General features: G+C 39.9%; 1 protein-coding gene across 5 annotated transcripts in view; it reads right to left on the reverse strand.

Annotated features, from left to right (window-relative positions):
• The window catches only part of LOC140727788 (cyclic AMP receptor-like protein A), a 191,548-nt gene that overhangs the window by 75,010 nt on the left and 93,551 nt on the right, over positions 1-22,987 (reverse strand). For 4 of the 5 annotated variants that reach the window (XM_073045556.1, XM_073045553.1, XM_073045552.1 and 1 more), the window contains one exon: positions 11,180-11,269. The exons of the other annotated variant lie outside the window; for it this stretch is intronic. In XM_073045556.1, the coding sequence (XP_072901657.1) occupies positions 11,180-11,269 (90 nt within the window). The remainder of the gene's footprint in view (positions 1-11,179; positions 11,270-22,987) is intronic. 5 annotated transcript variants of the gene reach the window in all.

Here is a 22,987-nt window from a genome sequence, read left to right on the forward strand (position 1 = left end):
GAGACTTACAAAAATTATGAGAAGCATAGATAGAAACAAAGACAGTTAGAATCTTTTCCCCAGAGTAGAAAATGGCAAATACTAGAGGACGTGGTTCTAAGGTTAGAGAAAAGAAGCTTACAGGTGACTGGAGGGCAAGTTTTTTTTTTGATGCAGAGTGGTAGGTGCTTGGAAATAGGTTAGCAGGGGTAATAGTGGAATCGTGCAGTTTGGTGGAGTTTAAGAGACTTTTAAGAAACGCAAGACTGAGAAGACAGGCAGGCAGGAAAGAAATCAGTCTTGGGTTATAGATGGTTTCCAGGTAATTGTGGAGTAGGAGAAAGGTTAGCCAAAGAAAACCAGGTATAGCAATGTTCAACATGATCAAATCAAATGTGGGATTTAATTAGATAATGTGTCAGAGTCTGCAGCCCTTCTAATTTAAAGAAACCAGGAAATGGAGAATTGGTAGATTTAAATTACTAACTCCTAAGAATTTACTGAGCAAAGCAAAAATTGAAATAGGGATGGAAATTAAATAATTAAGATGTTGATAGATATGATGATACAACAGATAAAACATTCAGTACTGGACTGTTGTACATGGATTATATTAGATCATTATTTTGTAAGACAACTTGAGTTAAAGGAATAAATAACAGACCTTGAAAAGTACTGCATTATAGGATTACAAGTAGTCTAATCCAAGATGATTACAAACCAAAAGTAATACAATCTGCCAATTCCATCTCACCAGAATAAATTATTTAAGTTGCACAGTGATTTATTTTTTAAGAGCTGGAAATACTTGGGGAGCTGAAGAATGCAGAAGCATGACAAGCAGATAAAAATACTATTCATTTATATGTAATTTATGGGACTCTACATCTCAAAATCAGAAGGCCTTGGCATTAAATACTGCTGGGTAAAACTCAAATGGTACACAAGGTGGTAAACTGGCAAGATTCATTAAAAACTATCTTAGCCTAATTGAATTTCATCCATTTAAAACTACATGCTGTTAAATACTGATTCGTCATTCATTTATTTGTAATGCCTTGGTTAAGATTTCTACTGCCCTGCTGTGAGCTATTTTTATTTTAGCAGTTTTCTGCAAAAGCAGTGTGTCCTGTTAGTCAGAGTGTTTTGGCTTTGGCTAAAGAAAAGGAGCCATGTTGTCCAACTTAGGTATGTTGTGTCAGCCAATCGGGGTTATCTTGGTACAGGTTATAACCTTCTGCCCAGTGAGTTGTCATGGAACATTCAAGAGGATTGGGTGGGATCAGATTTCTGAAGGACAGTAATCTGGTTTCAGGTCTTTTTGGGTGGGAGCTACAGAGCGGGGCACAAAGGAAGATGCAGAATGCCGCTTGAAAGAGAGACCTCATTATAAGAAGTGCTTTGTGCAGAATCAAGGTTCAAAGGAAGAAGTGTCAATACTCCTGAGTTAGCCAGTTTGTTCAAGGTGGTCTTCAAGGGAAGTTCGAACTGTGACTGCTGTCTTTCAGACAGAACGTGGCTTCAGCAAAGCAATACACCTGGCTACTCCAAAAATAACCTCCAACATTTATGTGCACATTGGACTGATTTAACTTTGTTTATGAAAGGTGGCCTTCTCACTGCTAAGTAATGTAGCTATTAGCAGAGTTAGCTAATGAGCCAAGTTTGTATTCGAGCCTGGTGAGAGGGTTACGTATTGATTTCCACTGTAACATTTATTTGATTACAACTTTGACTATTCTTATTGTTTTAAAATTAATATTTTGGACAAGTATTAATTCTTTTCCTAAGCATTTTGTTATCCAAAGGATGTGTTTGGATAATATTCCCATCTTGTGGGGAAACTTCTAATTGTAAAGGGAGAATGCAAGAAGTTTCAGAAGTGAAAGTTACCTGACAAAGGCAAAGTTCACTTAACATGTAAGTGTACTGTATACAGTACCAACAAAGAATATGTGGAGGATGGATGGATTTTAAAAGTAGACATGTAAAATTGAAGAGATGCAAAGTAATTTTTTTTTAAAAAGGAGTTGGTATTGTACATGTTAACAACCAGCTGGAGAAAGATGCTGAACTAGTGTAACCACATTTGTAACATTCTGAAGCAAAGACAGTAATCCACTAATTGCTTGAGGCATATCTGTTATGCTTTTTAACTCCAAAACATAAAACGAATGAAAGAAAAACACAGAGCCAAGAATGCGTGTCTATTTCATTCGTACTTTAGTGAGGTGTGCATATATGATGCGGTGGCGTAATGATGTATGCCATACACATATTTTCACATGTAACCCCTAATGATTAATTTAAACAAAGAATGCTTAATCAAATAATATTTGTTACGATACGCACCAAACACAACATCTTCTGGGGTTTAGACACTCTAACCCTCCAGAATATGGATAGCTGGTGTGGCCCCTTTAAGGATTCAGGGCTGGCCCGCTAATAGGCAGCCATGTTTTGTACTTTGTTCTCATTTCAATCTCGCATCGTGTCTCGATTCATCTCAGATACTCCAGCACTTGTACCCTAACCATCCTCGCCTAGATCTTTCATCACAGTACAACTGAGCCAACATGGATCCAGTGGGGTATCAGAGTCTCTCGTCCACTGTAGCCAGTCACAGCAAGAGATTCCTAGACAGAGGCTGGAGATACATGACCTCCAGGTCACCGTGTGCCAACTTTCACAAGGAGGAAGTCAGAGTTGCTCAGGTAAGGCTGCTTGTCGCTCCGCAGAGCTAGTACATCTTCTGACCCCGGGTTCTTGCCACGGCTTCCTCATTCAATACTCATTGGTTCTCAAACTGCAGCCTTCCCGATTCTCTTCAGAGAATGGAAGGGGGGCCTTAATTATCCTGACTGGGGAAGCCCTGGCCTGGGCCACAGCACATTGGGAAGGAAGGTCGGAGATTTGCTCAGATTCAGAGGAAACTACGGCCGCCATGAAGAGGTTGTTCCATCATTCTGCCAGAGCAAGCCGAGCCTCGGACCATCTGATGCCGGTGCATCAGGGCAGACGGTCAGCAGCCAACTACACTATTGAGTTTTGGACAGTGGCCCAAGAGAGTGACTGGAATGTGGAAGTCATGACCACTCTATACTGCCATAGACTCAGAGACAAACCAAAGGATGCCCTCACCTTGGGAAAGCCAGCAGAGGACCTAGAGGGTCTGACTGATCAGCCCATTTGCCTTGATAATTGTCTGGCCGGGCATAAGTGAGACTATTTCAAGAGGACAAAGAGGGCTAGCCCAAGCCTGGCCTGAATGCATTGCAGTTCCACTCCCTGATCTCGGACAATTACCTGCTCAGGACTCTGTTGAGCCCACGCAGATGGGTTACACAAGGCTCTCTACCGACGAAGGGTCTCACTGCAATTACTGTGGGAAGGCAGGCCACCTGCAGTCTGATTGCCCCAGGCTGCAGCCATCTGAAAACTGCTAAGACGGTCCAGTGTTGGGAGGACTGTGACAGTAGCAGCCACCACTCCCAACCCTACAGATTCTGACATCACACCTAAAGGTGGAGATCTCCTGGGGGGAAAGAAAATGTAAAGAGATGAATACCCGGCTGGTAATTTCCTGGACTTGGGAACTGCAACATAATGCTGCAGGAGTTGAGCCAGATCATGCCCGCAACTGTCCTGGACGGCCATCCACCAGGTTCCAGGCAGATCCTGCAGCAGACGTTGCTTTTGTGGAAGAGGATCAAGGATCACGTGGAGGACATTAGTTAATCATCGATTTGCCTCTCATATCCCTGATCCTTGGACACCCTTGGCAGTCCCAGCATAAACTTCCTTCCACTTCATGGAAGGAAGGGAGAATCATTGCTTGGTCCAGTCATTGCAAGAGGATATGTTTTTGGCGTAGGGTTTCAACCCCCAGATTCTCTCAAAACAAATGATCGACAAGGGGGCAGACTTTGGTTCAGGGTAACCCGGACTCTTCTGAAGATCCAGTCCTGTCCTCAAGGGCAGACCAGCTGGCTCTAGCCAACAGGGCTGTGTGAGTCCCAACCCTGTCTAGTCGGGTGGGGGGGAGGTGTGCTAGAACTAGACGGAGGGGATCTCTAGTTCAGGATCAACCCGAGGAGGCACCCAAGCAGTCTGGAACTCCAGCAGCTAAGCTGAAGGGATCCAGCTGCCAGGTCCCAACTAAGGGAAAAACTCCTTAAACGCAGATCCTTGAAGCTGAGTTGATGGGAGCACAAGGACCATCTGTAATGCCTGGTTGCCACTGGCTGAGAACACAGGCGAGGATTTGGACTCTGATTTGGTCACTGTTTCAACAAAAGAGGAGGAGACTCTGAGGTTGGTTGAATCTACCCTGCTACCCAAGGAGCCTCAGGAGACATCCCTGGACTGGGATTTGGAGGTAATTGCAACACCCAAACCATTCAAGATCCCTTCTGTCTACAGGAGTTTGGAAGAGGCCTTCAGCAAGGGAAAGGCCTCAACTCTTCCAATGTATCAACCTCAAGACTGTTCTATAGATCTTCTACCTGGTACTTGTCCAATGTGGGGTCGATTACAGGTGCTCTCTGGTCCAGAGAGAAGTGCAATGGGAAAGTATATAAAGGAGACTCTTGCCATGGAATTCATTCAGCCCTCCATCTCACCAGCCAACGCAGCCCTTTTCTTTGTACAGAAAAAGGATGGGAGCCTGCAGCCATGCATTGATTATAGAAGGCTGAATCACTTAATGGCCAAAACTCATTACCCACTTTCACTCATGAATATGCCTTTGAGATTCTCCAAAGGCCAGGGTATTCGCAAAGCTAGACTTGTAGAGTGCGTACAACTTAGTCCGCATAAAAAAGGGCCACAAGTGGAAAACTGCATTCAGCACACCTACAGGGTATGAGTACCTGGTCATGCTCTTTGGCCTCACGAATGCTTGAGCAATTTTCCAGGCCCTTATAAATGACGTGCTCCAGGATGTTCTCCATAATTATGCCTTTGTCTACCTGGATATTATCCTAATCTTCTTGAAGTCCATGGAGGAGCACGTTGCTCAATTTGGGGGCATTTTAAAAAGGCTTCTAGATCATGGACTTTATGTCAAGCTGGAGAAGTCTGAATTTCATGTGGCTACCGTTTCATTTTTTTGGGTTTTATCATCTCTAATGGCAATTCAAGATGGACCCTACCGAAACCCAGCCAATCAGAGATTGGTCACAACCATTCAACAATTCCTGGACTTTGCCAATTTTTACCAGAAGTTCATCAGGAACTCCAGCTCAGTGGCATCTCTGCTGACAGCTCTAACGAAGAAATCCACAGGCCCATTTGTTTGGACACCCGACAAAGATGCTGCTTTCACAGAGCTCAAACAGCAGTTCACAGCAGCTCCCATTTTGGCTTCATGTAACCCGGACCTTCCCTTCATCATGGAGGTGGACACCTTGGACAGCGGAGTGGATACAGAGTTGTCTCAATAAACAACTTCGGACAATAAACTGTACCCATGTGTGTACTCCTCCAGGTGGCTATCCCAAACAGAGATAAACTACCACATCTTTAACAGAGAACTGCTTGTGATCGAGTTGGCTCTGGAGGAGTTGCATCACAAGCTTGAGGGAGACTATATTCCAGGCAGGCCAGGTGCTCTCTTTTCTCTAACAGCTTTAATTTCACCCTGACCTACCAACCAGACTCTAAGAACCAGAAACCAGGTGCCTTGTCTTGTCAGTTCGACAAACCTGGAAGAGAGGAGCAGCCCGTCACCATTTTGCCACAAACGCAGGTGATAGAGCCAATTAACTGGGGAATCAACGCACTTGTTTGCAAGGCCCAGGTGCAAGGAGTGAATCCTAAGAGTGAATCCTGATTGAATTTCTTGAGGATGTGACTAAACACGTTGATGAAGGTAGGGCCGTATATGTAGTGTATATAGATTTTAGCAAGGCATTTGATAAGGATTATTGAGAAAGTAAGGAGGCATGGGATCAAAGGTGACATTGTTTTGTGGATTCAGAACTGGCTTGCCCACAGAAGGCAAAGAGTGGTTGTGGACGGGTCATATTCTGTGTAAAGGCTGGTGACCAGTGGTGTGCCTCAGGGATCTGTTCTGGGACCCCTACTCTTTGTGATTTTTATAAATGACCTGGATGAGGAAGTGGAGGGATGGGTTAGTAAATTTGCTGATGACACAAAGGTTGGGGGTGTTGTGGATAGTGTGCAGGGATGTCAGAGGTTACAACAGGACATTGATAGGATGCAAAACTGGGCTGAGAAGTGGCGGATGGAGTTCAACTCAGATAAGATAGATAGATAGATAGATAGATAGATAGATAGATAGATAGATAGATAGATAGATAGATAGATAGATAGATAGATAGATACTTTATTCATCCCCATGGGGAAATTCAACTTTTTTTCCAATGTCCCATACACTTGTTGTAGCAAAACTAATTACAAAATACTTAACTCAGTAAAAAAATATGATATGCATCTAAATCACTATCTCAAAAAGCATTAATAAGTGTGAGGTGGTTCATTTTGGTAGGTCAAATATGATGGCAGAATATAGCATTAATGGTAAGACTCTTGGCAATGTGGAGGATCAGAGGGATCTTGGGGTCTGAGTCCACAGGACACTCAAAGCTGCTGCACAGGTTGACTCTGTGGTTAAGAAGGCATATGGTGTATTGGCCTTCATCAATCGTGAGATTGAGTTTAAGAGCCGAGAGGTAATGTTGCAGCTATATAGGACCCTGGTCAGACCCCACTTGGAGTACTGTGCTCAATTCTGGTCGCCTCACTACAAGAAAGCTGTGGAAACCATAGAAAGGGTGCAGAGCAGATTTACAAAGATGTTGCCTGGATTGGGAAGCATGCCTTATGAGAATAAGTTGAGTGAACTCAGCCTTTTCTCCTTGGAGTGATGGAGAATGAGAGGTGATCTGATAGAGGTGTTCAAGATAATGAGAGGCATGGTGATTGTGTGGATAGTCAGAGGCTCTTCCCCAGGGCTGAAATGGCTAGCACGAGAGGGCATAGTTTTAAGGTGCTTGGATGTAGGTACAGAAGAGATGTCAGGGTTAAGTTTTTTTATGCAGAGAGTGGTGAGTGCATGGAATGGGCTGCCAGCAGTGGTGGTGGAGGCGGAAATGATAGGGTCTTTTAAGAGGCTACATGGAGCTTAGAAAAATAGAGGGCTATGGGTAAAGCCTAGGTACTTCTAAGGTAGGGACATGTTCGGCACAGCTTTGTGGGCCGAAGGGCCTGTATTGTGCTGTAGGTTTTCTATGGTTCTATGATTCACCCACTACCTGTTCCAGACAGACATACCCATGCACATCTCCACAGGCTTTGTCATGGGTCGCCTGCCTTCCAAGGGGAAGAGCATCACCATGGTAATAGTCAATCGTTTTTCAGAGGTCTGCAAATTCATTGCCTTGGACAAGTTACCATCTGCGCTGGAGACGGACAAAATTGTCCTGTATCAGGTCTTCAGGATCCATGGATTTCCGGTGGACATTGCGTTGGATGTCCCTGTTCAAATACCAATTCTGGAATTCTCTGGCAATCTTCCCTGAGCGGGAGGCCACAGCTGGGGTTCCTGCAACCAAAGATCTTGTCCAGCAACGCAAGGAGAAATGGACTGGGGCAAGGGAGATTTTGTTGTCCTCTACCAGATAGGCTGAAATCAAGACTAACCACAGGAGAAGGCAGGGACCCACTTTGCAGCCTAGGTAACTGGCCTGGCTGTCTACTCAAGATTTGCCTTTCCAGGTGGAGCTTAGACAGCTGGCACGCAAGTGCATTGGACCCTTCGAGGTTCTCAGGAAAGTAAACCCAGTGGCTTATACCTTGTAGCTCCCCAAAACACTGAAAGATCAATCCCACTTTCCACATCTCCAATTTGAAACCTGTTAACTCCCGTCCTTTGGCCCCACCACCATCAGTCCCACCGCCTGCCAGGTTTGTTGATGGTGAACAGGTCTTCATCATTAGAGGAATTCTGGATTCATGAACTGTTTGGAGTGTTTGGCAGTTCCTCGTGGACTGTAAGGATTTGGAAATGAGGAACGGTGCTGGGTTCCTGAAAAGGAATCTTGGATCCGGCTCTCATCCATGTTTAGCATCTAGTTTTGTACTCTTTTCGTTTCCGACTCGCATTGTGCCTCGATTCCAGTCTCAGATACTCCAGCACTTTGGTCCCATCTTCACCTAGCTCTCATCACAGTATCAGACATCCCACCTCTCCTGAAAGTTCCAGGAGTCTCCCGCATATTGATAGCAGCTCCCTGACATCCGCAAATTATAAACAATATCCCAGAAATCGACTTTTTTGAGAGGGAGAGGGAGAGCGAAAGGGAGCATCCTGATTAGTCTCTCTTCATGCTAAGTAGACCTATCAGTTTTCTCTGTGGGTGAGCTTTACAGACGACCACAAAAATAATGACAGTGTTGCTCGCTGCACTGTTAGCAACAGTGACTTTTCTAATGCCCATGGTGGGTTAAAATGTAAAAGACATGTTGAGGTGAATTTAACAGGTGTCATTCACTCATTAGCATAACTAATGTTATTTAAATTAGCTGGCTAGCTGCTAAGGAGCTACTCTATTGATGTCCTCCTACGTGATGAGGCCAAACTCCCTGTAGACTTGCTTAAAGTTGTAATAGAATAAAAAAGTCGACTCCATGATAATATAAGTACATATTTTAATGTCATATTTTCTGCATACTGTGTACCCAACTTGGTTTACAGATTAGGCAAAATCAGTAAACAAAGTATTACATACACCCTTGGAGGTCGACTGGGGGGTGGGGGGATATGGGGTTGCAGGGGGCAGGGTGCTACCTCCCTGAAATGAGTTTTTGCAGGGTGGGATGTCTGCAATATTTACAATATGACTCGAATATTACTGAAATATTAAATACACAACAGTGTATTTACTCGCTGAACACACACCTTACTGAGCCAGACAAAAAGAATTATTAAGTAATACATTTCAAATGTCACATGAAATTCTGCTCCAGTAATTTTACAAAGCAATTTCCAGTTAATGTCTATGTTGTGATTCACAAATCCACCCATAACCGCATGATATATCAGATGAGGAGGGCCCACCAAATTACTTTGCAGAGAAAGCAGCACCCTGCTGTTAATAAAGTTGTCCCAGTGAGGCAAGGAAAGGATGGGAGGGTGAAGGAACCATGGTTGACAAGTGGAGCATGTTGTCAAAAAGGAAAATGGAGGCATACTTAAGGTTTTGGAAGCAAAGATCAGCGAGGGCGCTAGAGACAGGAAGAATATGGAGAGATCGAAGGTCTTGATGGGTAAAATGAGGGAAAATCCCAAAGCATTCTAATAGAATGGATAAGTCACCAGGCTGGATTAGATATACCCCAGATTACTTTGGGAGCATGGGAAGAGACTGCAGTGCCTTTGGCAATGATCTTTGTGTCCGTACTGGCCACCTGAGTAGTACTAAAAAATTGGAGGGAGGCAAATGTTATTCCTTTGTTCAAGAAAGGCAATAGGAGTAACTCCAGGAATTATAGGCCAGTGTGTCTTACATTTGTGGTGGGCAAATTAATGGAGAAGATTCTTAGGGACAGGATTTATTAGCATAGTCTTATTACGGATAGTCATCATGGCTTTGTGAGGGGCAAGTCATGCCCCACAAGCCTAAAAGAATTCTGTGTGGAAGTAACAAAATAAATTGATGAAAGTAGAGCAGTTGATGTGATGTATATGGACTTTAGTAAGGCATTTTACAAGGTTCCCCAAAGTAGGCTCGTTCAGAAAGTTGGGAGGCATGGGATTCAGGAAAATTTGGTTACGTGGATTCAGATTGACTTGCCTACAAAAGACAGAGGGTGGCAGTAGATGGAGCATATCCTGCCTGAAAGTCAATGATCGGGGTGTTCTGCAGGGATGTAACCTGAGATTCATGTTCTTTGTAATTTTTATAAATTACTTGGATAAGGAAGTAGAAGCGTGGGTTATGGGTTAGTAAGTCTGTAGCTGATATGAAGGTTGGTGGTGTTGTGGAAAGTGTAGAAGGTTGTCATAAATTACAATGGAACAATGACAGGATGCAGAGCCGAGCCGAGAAGTGGCAGATGGAGTTCAATCTGGAAAAGAGTGAAGTGATACACTTTGGAAGGTTGAACTTGAAGGGTTAAAGGGAAGATTTAAGCAGAGTAGAGGAACAGGCATATATTGACAGTAAATATTTGATTTGACATTGCAATGATAATATTCAAGTTATTGGTAGAGAAGAAACTGCCCAAATAGCTAGGTGGGTATCACAGTTAAATTACAGGTACAAACTCTGGTGATTTAACAGCTTTTATATATTTACTTACAAGCTTAAGAAGAAGGTGAGGCAATAACCTTGAGTATTTTTTCACAATGGTACTGCAGAAACAGCAGACAAATTTGAAAACTTGTAAGTCCTGTTAAAGGCTGTGGTATAAAAAAATGACCGGTTCTGGTCAGAAATGCAAGTCTGTCTTCAAATTGAAGTCCAGATTGCAGCTTCTTTGATGAATGCTGTCAAGGATCTGACCAAACGTATTTCACAGAGCCAATCTCAGTGAAGATCGGCATCAAACAAGGATGTGACACTACCACGTTTTCTTTCAATTCTTTCCCCCAGCGAAGCTGCGCCTCACCTCCAAAAGCCCTCCTGCAAAGAATGCAGCTGATCTCCAGAATCAATGGGAATCTATTCACTCTACTTCAGAACCAAGTCACCAAACCTTAATATCAAGTGCAATATGAAAAATGATGCCAGCATTTGTGTGCATTCAAAGGCTCAGTTTCAAACTATTGATTATTCGTCCACGGAGGAATTTGCTTAGCCTGGAACATTCTTATTATGTATATCAACATATACAGTCCCTGCTATAACACAAAATTCTTTTTGGATCTATGAAACCATGGACTCGAAATGCTTCACTAACTTCAATGGAGGAAATGAGAAGAAGGCAAAAGCACCAAACACTGAAAATAAGTTTATAATTTGCTTCCTCGGAAAGTAACAAAATATTTTAATACTTTACAGATTTAATTTATAACATCTGATTCTTTTTTTAAACAATAAATTTATAACTAAAAATATAACACAATTCCTGAAACTATTTTTTGGGTATTAATTATTTTTTTCTGCTTAAAAAGACACAGTTGACATGCTCTAAGCAAAATTTGCATCATCTACGGTCACAATCAGATCCTTACCACCATGCTCCAGCAGGGCCATAATAATCACCAAAGAGTGGAAGACAGGACAGAAAAAATGGCACACCCCAGGCGGCAACATAATACACCCTGCAAGGGATAATGCATGATAACCAAATTAGTCATATTTCATACTGAACAAATAAACTAAAATGAAGTGCATTGTAAATCATAAAACATTTTGTTCCAAAGCAGTAGAGATATCATTCTAGTGCAAACTCTTGCTAAATGAAGGATGGATACAGAAATAGAAAACCTGCTTAATAGCAGATTACATTTTCAATGCCCCAATAACTTGGAGCTGTAGATTAACCATTTCAACATCATACTGATTTGTGCAAAGAAAAATATTGAAAACAATCTAAAAAGCAATAGATAATGTCACAAGATTGTGTGCTAAAGAACAAATGACAGACTTAAGTGATCTCACAGACAATAGGCCACATTGAAACTCTGCAAACCTGCCACATCAGTCATGAATGGTGACAGCCATTCAAATAACTAACAAGACAAGAAGGCTGGAAGAATTTCTCCAAGCTCAATTATGGTGATTCATTTCACAAGGTAGCATGATTCAAATGAAAGTGTTAGTCTCAGCAAAAGCTATGGAACTACATAACATACCAGCAGTAATATTATTGAGGAGAGCAGAATGCCTTTGTGCAAGGCAAGTCCTATCTTAGTAACTTGATTGAGTTTTTTGAGGAGGCGATGAAGGGAATTAATGAAGGTAGAGCAATGAATGTTGTCTACATGGATTTAATAAGGCATTTCAGAAGGTCCCTCATGGGAGGCTTATCCAGAAAATTAAGATGCATGGTGAATTGGCTGTTTGGATTCAGAACTGGTTTGCTTATAAGACAGTAGTCAATGGGACTAATTCTGATTGGAGGTCTGTGACCAGTGGTGTTCCATAGGAACTTATACTGGGACCTCTGCTGTTTGTGAAGTATACAAATAACCTGGATAAAAATGTAGACGGGTGCATTAGTAAGTGATGCAGATAGCATTGAAGACTGGCAAAGGATACAGTGAGATAATAGATCGGCTCTAGGTATGGGCAGAGAAATGAGAAATGGAGATTAATCTAGTCAAATGTGAAGAGCTGCATTTTGGGAGATCAAATGTGAAGACACAGTACACTGTTAATGGCTAGACTGTAAACAGTATTGAAGTGCAGGGGGGGATCTTGGGGTCCAGGTCCACAGCTTCCTGGAAATGGATATTCAGGTTGTTAGGGTGGTAAAGAAGGCTTAATGCATGCTTGCCTTTATTAGTCAAGGAACTGAGTTCAAGATCATGCTGCAGCTTTTAAAACTCCATTTAGGCTGCATCTGGAATATTTCATTCAGTTATGGCCTTTTCATTATAGGAAATAGGATTTGCCTGGATTAGAGAGCATATATTGTTAGGAGCTATCGGACAAACTTGGGCTGTTTTCTCTGGAGTGGCAGGGGCTGATGGGAGATCTGATGAATGATTATGAGAGGCACAGTTAGAGGAGACAGACCTTTTCCCCATGGTTTATATATTTAATACCATAGGGCATGCATTTAAGGTGGGGGCAGGGTGGTTTCAAAGGAGATGTTGGGGCAACTCACAGAGAGTAGTGGGGTCCTGGAATGTGCAGGATGGAGTGATGGTGGAGGCAACACAAATTCAAGAGGCTCTTTGACTGATTATTGAATATGCATGAAATAGAAGGAAATTGACATTGTGAAGGCAGTAGGGATTAGTTCAGGTGACACTTCATTACTAATTTACTTAATTCAACACAACATAGTGGACCAAATGATCTGTTCCTCTGTGTACTGTTCTACATCCTTTTAAAGGAATATACTGTAGTCAAATACACATCTGACATCAACCTGAAAATGTGGAAAATATGCCAAGTTCACAAAAATCAGACGTATCAGTTTGGCTAATTACCCTCCAATCAAAGTGATGGAAGGTGTCATTGATTGTGCTATCAAGCAGCAGTCATTCTCCAGTAATATACACACTGATGCTCAGCTACCACTTGATTCCAGAACTTGGATCAAACATGGACCACACGGCTAAATTCTAGAGAGAAAGTGACTATCCAAAGTAGTATTGACCACGTGTGGTAAGAGGGCACCATGGTAAAACTGAACAATGGGCATCAAACAGAAAGTATTTCAGTAGTTGGTCCATACTTCACACAAAAGAAATTATTATCAACGTTAGAGGTTAATCACCACAGCCCTGGAACATCAATGCAAGAGTTTCTTAGGGAACTGCCAACCATCTTCCATTACTTCAATGACTTTCCATCTAGCCAAATATTATAAGTGGGTATGGATTCACTGATAACTACACAATATTCAATTCCATTCACAACTCCTCAGCAAATGAAGTAGCCTATGTTTTCATACAACAAGATCTAGACAATATATTGTCAAGTATCCAAGGTATCAGACAATAATTATTTCCATCAGCAGAGGTTCTAATCATTTGTCCTTGACATTCAGTTGCATTACCATTGCCGAGTTCCCCAGAAACAATATCCTGTGGTCACCACTAACCAGTACCCCAACCAGACCAGCCACAGACACATTGCACCGACAAGAACAGATCAGAGGTTGGATCAAAAGCTAGTAACTCACTTCTTGGCAACTTAATGCCTTTCCACCATGGACAAGGGACAAGGCAAAAGTTTGATGGAATACACTCCACCTATCCTCATGAATGCAGCTGCAACAACTTTCAAGAAACTCAAAACTGCAAAGGACAAGTAATCAATGTTCTTTCAGCAGTCAGCAATGAATAGATCTGTAGAAAGTAAGAAATCAGATGGAGGCCCAGGTGGATGAGAAGTACTGGAATTTGGAGAAAGCGTCCATGTTTACTGAGAATGGACAAGGAGGAACTGTGCCCAACTTCTTGACTTGTATAAGTGGGAAATATTTGTCCTCAGAGGGAGGGAGGAACATGTGAACCGTTGATTTTTGACTTGGAGAATTAGCCTTTGACCTTAACTCTGAACGTAATAACATGCTTTGAGTTGTACTTGAAAAAAAATAATTAAATTTTGGCAATGACTAATTGGCATATTCTGTATTGTATTTCACTTTCCTCTTTGATTTACTTAATCTCATTTCATCCATTTCCCACAATCACATATGACAAACTGGCCCATTTACCCTGTGTGGTAGCATTGACTTAGTCACAAGAAGCCTTAGCCACATAGGGTGCTGGTCAAGGTCTTTTAATCTGCAACTGGATAAAGTAAAATCACAAACGTGCCACTGGATAAATGTACAGTAAAATCACAAACATGTAAAATAGAACTAAGTTTATGATTTTGGATATTTTATCATTTCCAATGTATCCGACAATGTGGTAACTCTACTTATGAAATACAGATAGCAAAGCCAGGTTTTTCAATTGAGCAGACACAGGTGCCAGACATTTGGTCTTTAGAGTTATTACCAGATGAAGGCAGTTCAAAAATAAAATGCAGCAAGTAGTATATGGAACACAAAACCCCTTCCTTAGAAGTCTGCGACCTCAGGTGACACTACTACACTTTTTATAGACAAGTCTCAAACTCTAGATGTATCCACAGTTAAAGATATATAATTTATTACAAGCTCTAACGCCAGAGTCACCATAAAGTTTTATGTGAAGACTTACAATATTCAAGTTCTACCTTGAATCTTTCTATCACTGAAATAACAATTGTCTTCATATGTAACCAATTAGCGTAATTTTGTCAAATCTGAGACATTTGACTTGATCTTTGCTGTTTAGATTAGCTACTAGAAAATAGTTGCTTCTGGATATTATGCTGATCATTCAAAGGACCTGGCAATGCCAAATAACAAGCACTCAATTACGAAGATAACAATTTTGATTTCAGGCACTAAGTATTTAACATTCCTTCAAAAAATTTTTGAATCATTCTCATTTCAGAGTATGTATTACCAATGAAAGAATAGCTGGCAAGGAGATAACACAGGTGATAGGCTGACTGCTTAGAATGAGTAGCCTGATTGTGAAGCAGCACATTCTTCATTACAAGCATCAAATTGTAATTCTTTTCATTGTCAATAAAAAACACTGCAGTACTACACCATCCACTTAAAAATGTAGATCTTGGTATCCTTGACCATCTTTCACTGTGCACTGTTTTCATGCAATACGTGGAGGGATGTTGAATATGCAGGCTCTTTGTTCATGAGACTGCCAGACACTCAAAGTAACTTCATATGGGATGCAATACATGTTTTGAAGTTACTTGTGCAAGTTATTCTGCATAATGAAGACAACCCTAAATGGAGAATGAGATTTTTTATCTATTGGTTAAATGGAAACTGATTGAATCTAGTTTACAAGTGTCCATTCCAAGGCAGGTTCTAAGTATTTTTCTTAGTGATTGTTTCCTCCATTTCAATACAATACTGATGTTGTTAGACCCCAGAATAACTAGTTTCCATGAACCTGATGACAGCCCACTAGCTAACCCTTTGCTTCCCTGACTGAATGCAGGACACACCCACCATAACTTGCCTTCTCCTTAACTTAGCCCAGCCACGATCCACAGCAATCTTTCCTCAAACCAGTGCTGAACTGACTCCTGCTATAAGCACTTCAATGGTGGAGTCTGTCAACAAGGCCTTTTCAATTCTTTTAAGTTTGCAAATATTATTTTATTGCATATGATGTATTGGGCCATGATAGAACATTGCTTCTGTGGGCCTCACATAATCACTGTAGGTTTTTTTTTAGGAAATATACAACATTTTGTGCCTTGAAAATAACTTTTTGCAAACTGCATTTCTCATGCACACTGCAATTTGAGGTAATTTTTCTGTACTTGTTTCCTGTTTGATGTGATCGTCATTTACTTGTCATTAATTCAGATAAGTACCTCTTAGCAAAAATCAGAAAATGCTAGAACTCAGCCAGTCAAGCAGCATCCACAGAAAGAGAAACCAATTACCGTAATATTTTAGCCTAGGAGCAGTTCCTCAGACATCCTGCCCATAAATGTTAACAGTGTTTTCAATATCAGGTTAGCATGGAAACTTACAAAAAAAATTTTGGGCATGGCTGATGCACTGGATAATTATCCTTTGAGGCCCTGTGTTGGTCAATCCATTATCGTACGTTAATCCCATGGCAATTAACTAATCTTATTTAGTTCATTATGCTTCCATACTGAGAAATTAAAGATTGATATCTGTAGTTGACCATTTCCAGGAATTTGCACATTGGGAAAATATTCCACAGCAATGAAAATTCAGTAATTATTTGCTTCAGAAATAAGGGATTCCTATTTTTCTTAACTTTCTTTTTGTCCTCTCTCTACCTGAAATTTTCAAACATTTTTTATTCTTCTTTTGATAGACAATATTGTAATTTACGAGCTTGATTAGATCTCTAACTTTATGTACTCTCTTAGAAAAAATAACCATGACATTTCTTTTTATTAATTCAAAGAAAAATTGAGAACCTGTTTTAAAAATTTGAAGCTGGAAACAGACAGTGAAACTCATCTAAAGGGCAATTCAGTACTGTGTTTTCACTGGCGCTTGCATTCAAATTTCCTTTCTGTTATTCAAGAGGACATAAATTTAACAGTTTTAGCTTATTGAATGTAAATCCACAATATAAAATGGTAATTGTTCAGTGTTGATCAAGGACAACATTACTTAGGAAAAATATTATTTGGGAGGAAGGAGAACATTACTAAAAGAGGTTGGGTCGATCAACATTACCAGTGTAAAATTCAGAGCTTAATCCCATAATGCAACGTGTTCAACGCTCACAGGAACTTTCCATTTAACTAAAGCAGTTACAAATTTGAGGAAGTTTACAGAAAAATTATCTTCAAAATGTCCGCAAAATTTTTGACAGTTTACAAAACATTGTGATGAAAGCTGACACCACTCACATAAACTTAATCATCATTGTGCACTTCTACATCAGCTGCCCAAATTGTTTCCTGAGTGTTAAGAAATAAACTGTGAAAGGTACCTGCTGTGGGTAGTACCTGTGAACAACAAGGTCTACTCTGACAACATGCAGGTAAGAAAACAAAAAGAAAACAAAGTATACTGTAGGGCATTCTGATTCCACTGAGGATGGTGATGCACTATCAATAACTCCAAAAGACTGGAAGTAGAGTAAATACTGAAAGGCTTTTATTAGCAGTAAAACGGAGCAGGTCCATGCCGGATGACTGCCCTGGACTGTGGGAGGAGCAGAGACACAATCACCTTTATCCAGGGGTCTGTGGGAGGAGCGACAGGAGCAGTCAGCAGAGGGGCGTGTCCAGACAGATATACATGGTTTACCACAGATGGGATACTTTGAATAACTTATTGTGGCTTAGCTTAATGCAGAACTGCTCCAGGGTGTCTCTTAGACTGTGCATACTTTCCCTGGAGTGTGGTTTACAGTTCACAGATTCCAGAGTTGGTGTCCCCATGCACTGACTGGGTGAAACCCTACCTTTCTGGAGATTGGCCCAAGAGGGCCTGATATCACTTGAGACCATGGCAATTTAAGCAGGCCCAAACCCAGTATTGGGAGAGATAAGTTTGCTATTATGGAAGCACCCCAGATCAATAACGCTATTATAATAAAGGAACCCATGTCCTCCTACCTCTGCTGCACAGCCAGTGCCTGGCATGGGACTTCTAAGTTTAATGTAAATTGCATGATTACATCATTGTATGCTCCTTTAATGGGCTTGAGCTGGACTGGGGATTCCTGGCTTCACACTGCAGCTTTACAGGAAACCTGGCATACCCTATCAAAATCACACAGGGCAGTTGTTAACTTTTAGAGATTGGACAAAAGAAGGCAGTTAGCAACCACTGTCTCTGCTTGTGACAACATCTGACACCTTTTATAGGCCAATGTTAATTTCAATCAAAATTGCTATTAGTTAATTTTAAAGCATCAATTAAGATACTAATTACTATCCACCAATACTACTACACAAAATCAGGTTACTAAAATTTAGTGGTCTATATAAAGTTTAAAATGTTTCTCATTTTGTCATAAACCTATTCAACCAAATTGTACTAGTTGTCCACTCTTAAATACATCTAGAAAAATACATTGAAACATTATGTAAAGCACAAAATTACCTTAAAAAGGATTATTCAATTTAATTTGTTCATGCTATATTCTACATTTAGTGAATACAAACAAGTTTCAGTGATAACTTGAAGGAAAAAGAATTTTTTAAAATTAGAAACACAAGAGATTCTGCAGATGCTGGAAGTCCTGCACAACACACAAATTGCTGGAAGAACTCAGCAAGTCAGGCAGCATATATGGAGGGGAATAGAGAGTTGATGCTTCAGGCTGAGATACTTCATCAGTACCTGATGCGTGTTCTTTTTCAAACTAACCAATCCAATTTCTCAATTTATTAATGTTGCATATGGAGAATATCTGTCAAAACAGAGCAATATTGCAACAGAATAAAAGCTTAGAATAATCAGAAGAAAGAAAAATGAAAAGAAACAGTTTTACCTGTGTGCTTAAATGGAAATCAAGACACAGCTAAATGGTAAAGGCATATTAGCATGCCAGATAACAAATTTTCAGAATTTCCTGGGTTTTTTTCAGATTTCCTTCAGCTACAACTGCTTACCTCTAGCAATCTCTAAAAATACACTTCTGTCTTATAATAAGATTAACTCCTTATTGCCCTCTCCTACTCAAAATGTGATCGGCTTATTTACATTATGCCTCTTATCCAAAACCCTCATGGCCTCCTCCCATCCTGCTTTCAATGACTATCTCTCCATAATGCTTCCAGTTTCCAAATTATGTTTCCTATTCCATATCTAGTAATTTTCTTCTTCTCTTAGTATTATCTATTTAATTCACCAACTTCTGTGGTCTTTGATGTAGTCCTCCCTTGTTCAGCTTCACTCAACTCTTGATTCTAAAATTGGCTTCTTATCCCAATCATGCAGTATTAGCTCCATAATCCCCAACGCATCCTTCCAAAGCCCTGACTTCTGGATCAAAGCTTTGTCTCTTGTCAATATAGTATGCCAATTTGCAAGTGTTCCACTTTATCCAACCCTTCCATTCTCTCTACGCTGTCAGTCCACTTGAATAAAATGCAGTTTTGAATGAGTTAAAAGTTCATCTGCTTAACCACTGGGAAAGATGATGGCATAACCTGTACATACCGCAAATCTAATTCCCTCGTCAAATGTTCTTACGTGAATGTCTTAGACTAAATCAGACTATTCAATGTTAGATCTTCAGCAGTGCTTTCACACTTTTATTCAGAGACTTTAGTAATTTTATTCATCTCTAATTCAGTTTCATTCTGCTTTATTCCATTGTTCTGCTGGTCAATTTATCCTCCAACATTTTCTATATGATTTCCCTCATGTAAATTTTTGCTGCACATTCCCAATAGTAGATCAAGTCCAACATTTATAAATCAGCCTTTTGTCTGCCAATGCCACAAAAAAATAAGATCATCCTGTAGTGAAACTCCTCTTTAATCTGTCCTTCTCTAACTCTACATCCATCTCCAGAGGTAGAACATTTTCTCTAAGAACCCACAACTGACTCCAGTTTTAAGTGCATTTTACTCTTTCTCATGATTGGCAGCATGCTAGTAACTGCTTATCATCATACTTTACAATCTTATTCCCCTGCACTCCAGTTCTATCATCTATTTTTCACCCAGAACCTATTAAACTCACCTCTTTTAGCATACTTTTGGTTTGATATTGAAGTCTTCCCTTTATTCTTACCTCAATGAACTAATCGATCCACAAGTGGAAACTTGGTCCACAATTGTCAAAAGGATATTTAATTATGGAAGATTTAATTTAATGTTGAGCCTTCAGTATTTTTCAGCAGGAATATTTGATAAATAATACTGTAATTTAATAAATATGATATTACTAAAGGACAGATGATAGAATGCTAACTCTTAAGCACAGAAACTCTGAGACCATATTCTATGTTCTGGCTTTAATCCACTTTCTCAACACAAATCCTGTACTGATCCATGGATTTTCTTGTTAGAAAAAATTGTGATATGTTTGCTTATTCAGTTGCATAAATAAGAATATGAGAGATCTGCTTTTTAAAATAAGAAACCTTAAAAAAAAGAGGTGCCATTCTGTAGGTTAATAATTTTATTAACTTAGGAACTGCTTAGTTAAAATTTCAACAGTGGTTTTGTGGGAGTTGCCCAAAATAAATCACACATTTGGTAACAGAAAGAGGAAGAAGTGTTTTCCAATGACTCAGGTACCTGATACAGTGGGTAGTTGAGCAATCTACTTCAGGCGGGACTGTGGAAAATTACTGAAATAAGATAGGTGGCTTTCGTGGCAGGATTTCAAGACTGATCACCTTCATTCAAGGTTTCCATTTATAAAGGTCAGATGAAAACAGAATCAAATTCAATTGTAATGCCTCTCATTAATTAGTCTGTCAACAGGCAAAACCAAGGCTTGCAAATAAACAGAAAGAATCTCCACAGGTACTTGTGGAGATACTCAATGATACTGGTAAACCTGTATCAACACCATTAAATGAAGTAAAACATATATAAGCAAAGTATTTTTTCTGGAAATGAAAGAGTTAAATGAATAGCATGAAGGCTCTGCTAATTATTGAAAATGCCTAATTTTCACCCATGACAGGGACAAGGTTACATACAATTCTTGTTTGGAAAGATAATCTTTTCCTTTTTAAGTATGTCATACAAATCAATTATTAAATAATTATGCTAAGTTTCCTGAATAAGTTTCAAGTAACATAAACAGGATACCGAATACCTCCAACAACAAAGTACCGGTACAAATATTAATTAACACTGAGCCCTTACAGTAACTTAAAGCCATTTTAATTATATCAAATATTGCTATAAAAGAAGGCCTCAAGAATTTGCCATCAGCAATTATTCACGTGCATTTTATTCTGCACACCTATGAGAGTCATTTGGGTTTTGCAACAATGATCCTCTGTAATTTTACCAGGTCTTTGAACTAACAATCCACTCAGCATCACACAACCCTGAACTGGCATATTGCCTAGGAAGGAAAATCACCAGACATGTGTCAACTGTATTTTCAGAATCTATTTATGGTTCTGCTTTTCACTATTGTAATTACATGCAGTAAAAATTTGCAGCGGAACCAATCAGCTACCAAGTGACAGGGGTGTGGGTGTCAGCTTTGTGAAATCAAACTGTCGCTCTAATGAATGGATCAAGCCCTGACATGCATATTGCACTAATAAGCCTCATCTTGAACAAAAATACAGCTGAGCCATTGTAAGACTTTTCCATGACATCTCAGCACCTATGGTAAGTATACATGCATAAGGGTTGAACTGCAAAATGAAACATTATGCTGCTTAATTACTCCACTAAAATTTCGCCAATACCAAGCTCAAACTAGCAGCCTTCACAACATTCTTTAACTTTTCCTTACGTGATCTTGGGACAATTTTTTTTCATTCAGGATGGTGAATTTTTGAGCTGTGTTTTCTCCGTCAAATATTATGCTCAGTAGTTTATAATATTTGGCTCATTTGGGCAGAAAACTCCAATATGAACTGGAAAAGCCTAGCAGAAATTATGAGAGTTCATTCAATAACAATCGTAGTCTTTATACAAACTTGCCAAGTGAAAATGCCACATATTGAAGATTGTATCCTTCTTCCTGAGATAGTATATTAGTTTATTTCAAATATAATTAAGGCCATACAATTCAATTCCATGATAATGCTATACACTACATGTAATAGCCTGAGAAGTGCAGGTTTACTTGTTAAATATAATGCATAACACTGGCATAACCTTGTTCCAATTTCAGATGACCAATATATTTGATTAATATGCAAAGACCTTCAAGTTATCAGTTTCATGATAAAATCTAAGACACACAAATACACTGAAGGAGTGACCAATTGATGAACAAGTTGAAAAACATCGGTGGGAAAATGTCAAGCAACTCGAATAGTAACAGATATGCTATATTTTAGAGACAGATTGGAAATTTGCAAAGGAAGCTCATGGACTGAAGTGCAGGAATTTAGAATCCTATTTCATTTTGTCCTCATAGTGCAAAGAGCTATAAAATTACACCATAAAGTAAATCACACAAATCTTTAGTAAGATAGGTTCTCAGTTTAAACTTTCTAGCTATACTATTACCTATATAGTAGTCAGAGAGCTAGTGTAAGAATGTGCTGTGGTGAACTACATATACCTGTCTGGACACGCCCCCTGCTGACTGCTCCTGTGGCTCCTCCCACAGACCCCTGTATAAAGGTGATGGAGGTCTGAGCCCAGGATGTAGTATGGTGGTCAATCACTGCTTGATCCTTCTTCCAGTCAATAAAAGCCAATACCTCGCCTTTACGTCTCAGAGTGAGTTATTGATGGTGCATCATGTGCAAAGGTTATATTTTTTATTATATCCAATAACCCAATTTCTGCACAGATTTTACACAATATTTCCTATAAGATTTGCATTATGCAAAGAAACAGAAACTTCACTGTGATATTTCACTCTTCAGTATTTCACAAATAGTTGGATCTACTCATTTCAAAACATTACATATAATGTGATGAAAAGTACAAATTTACTTCTTGTTTAGACATGACAGCACATTAATGACAAAGGTCTAAATTGACAGTAACAATATGTGGCCAGTGAAACAGCATGTCAGGAATTATTTAGCCGTAATAATTGATACTAGTTAAATTTCCATACTTTTCAACAAAAGATAAAGCCAAGTGCAGAACTGAAGACAGACAGATTTAAACAAGAACAT

This window comes from Hemitrygon akajei, chromosome 5 (assembly GCF_048418815.1).
Source record: "Hemitrygon akajei chromosome 5, sHemAka1.3, whole genome shotgun sequence".
NCBI classification, from domain to species: domain Eukaryota; kingdom Metazoa; phylum Chordata; class Chondrichthyes; order Myliobatiformes; family Dasyatidae; genus Hemitrygon; species Hemitrygon akajei.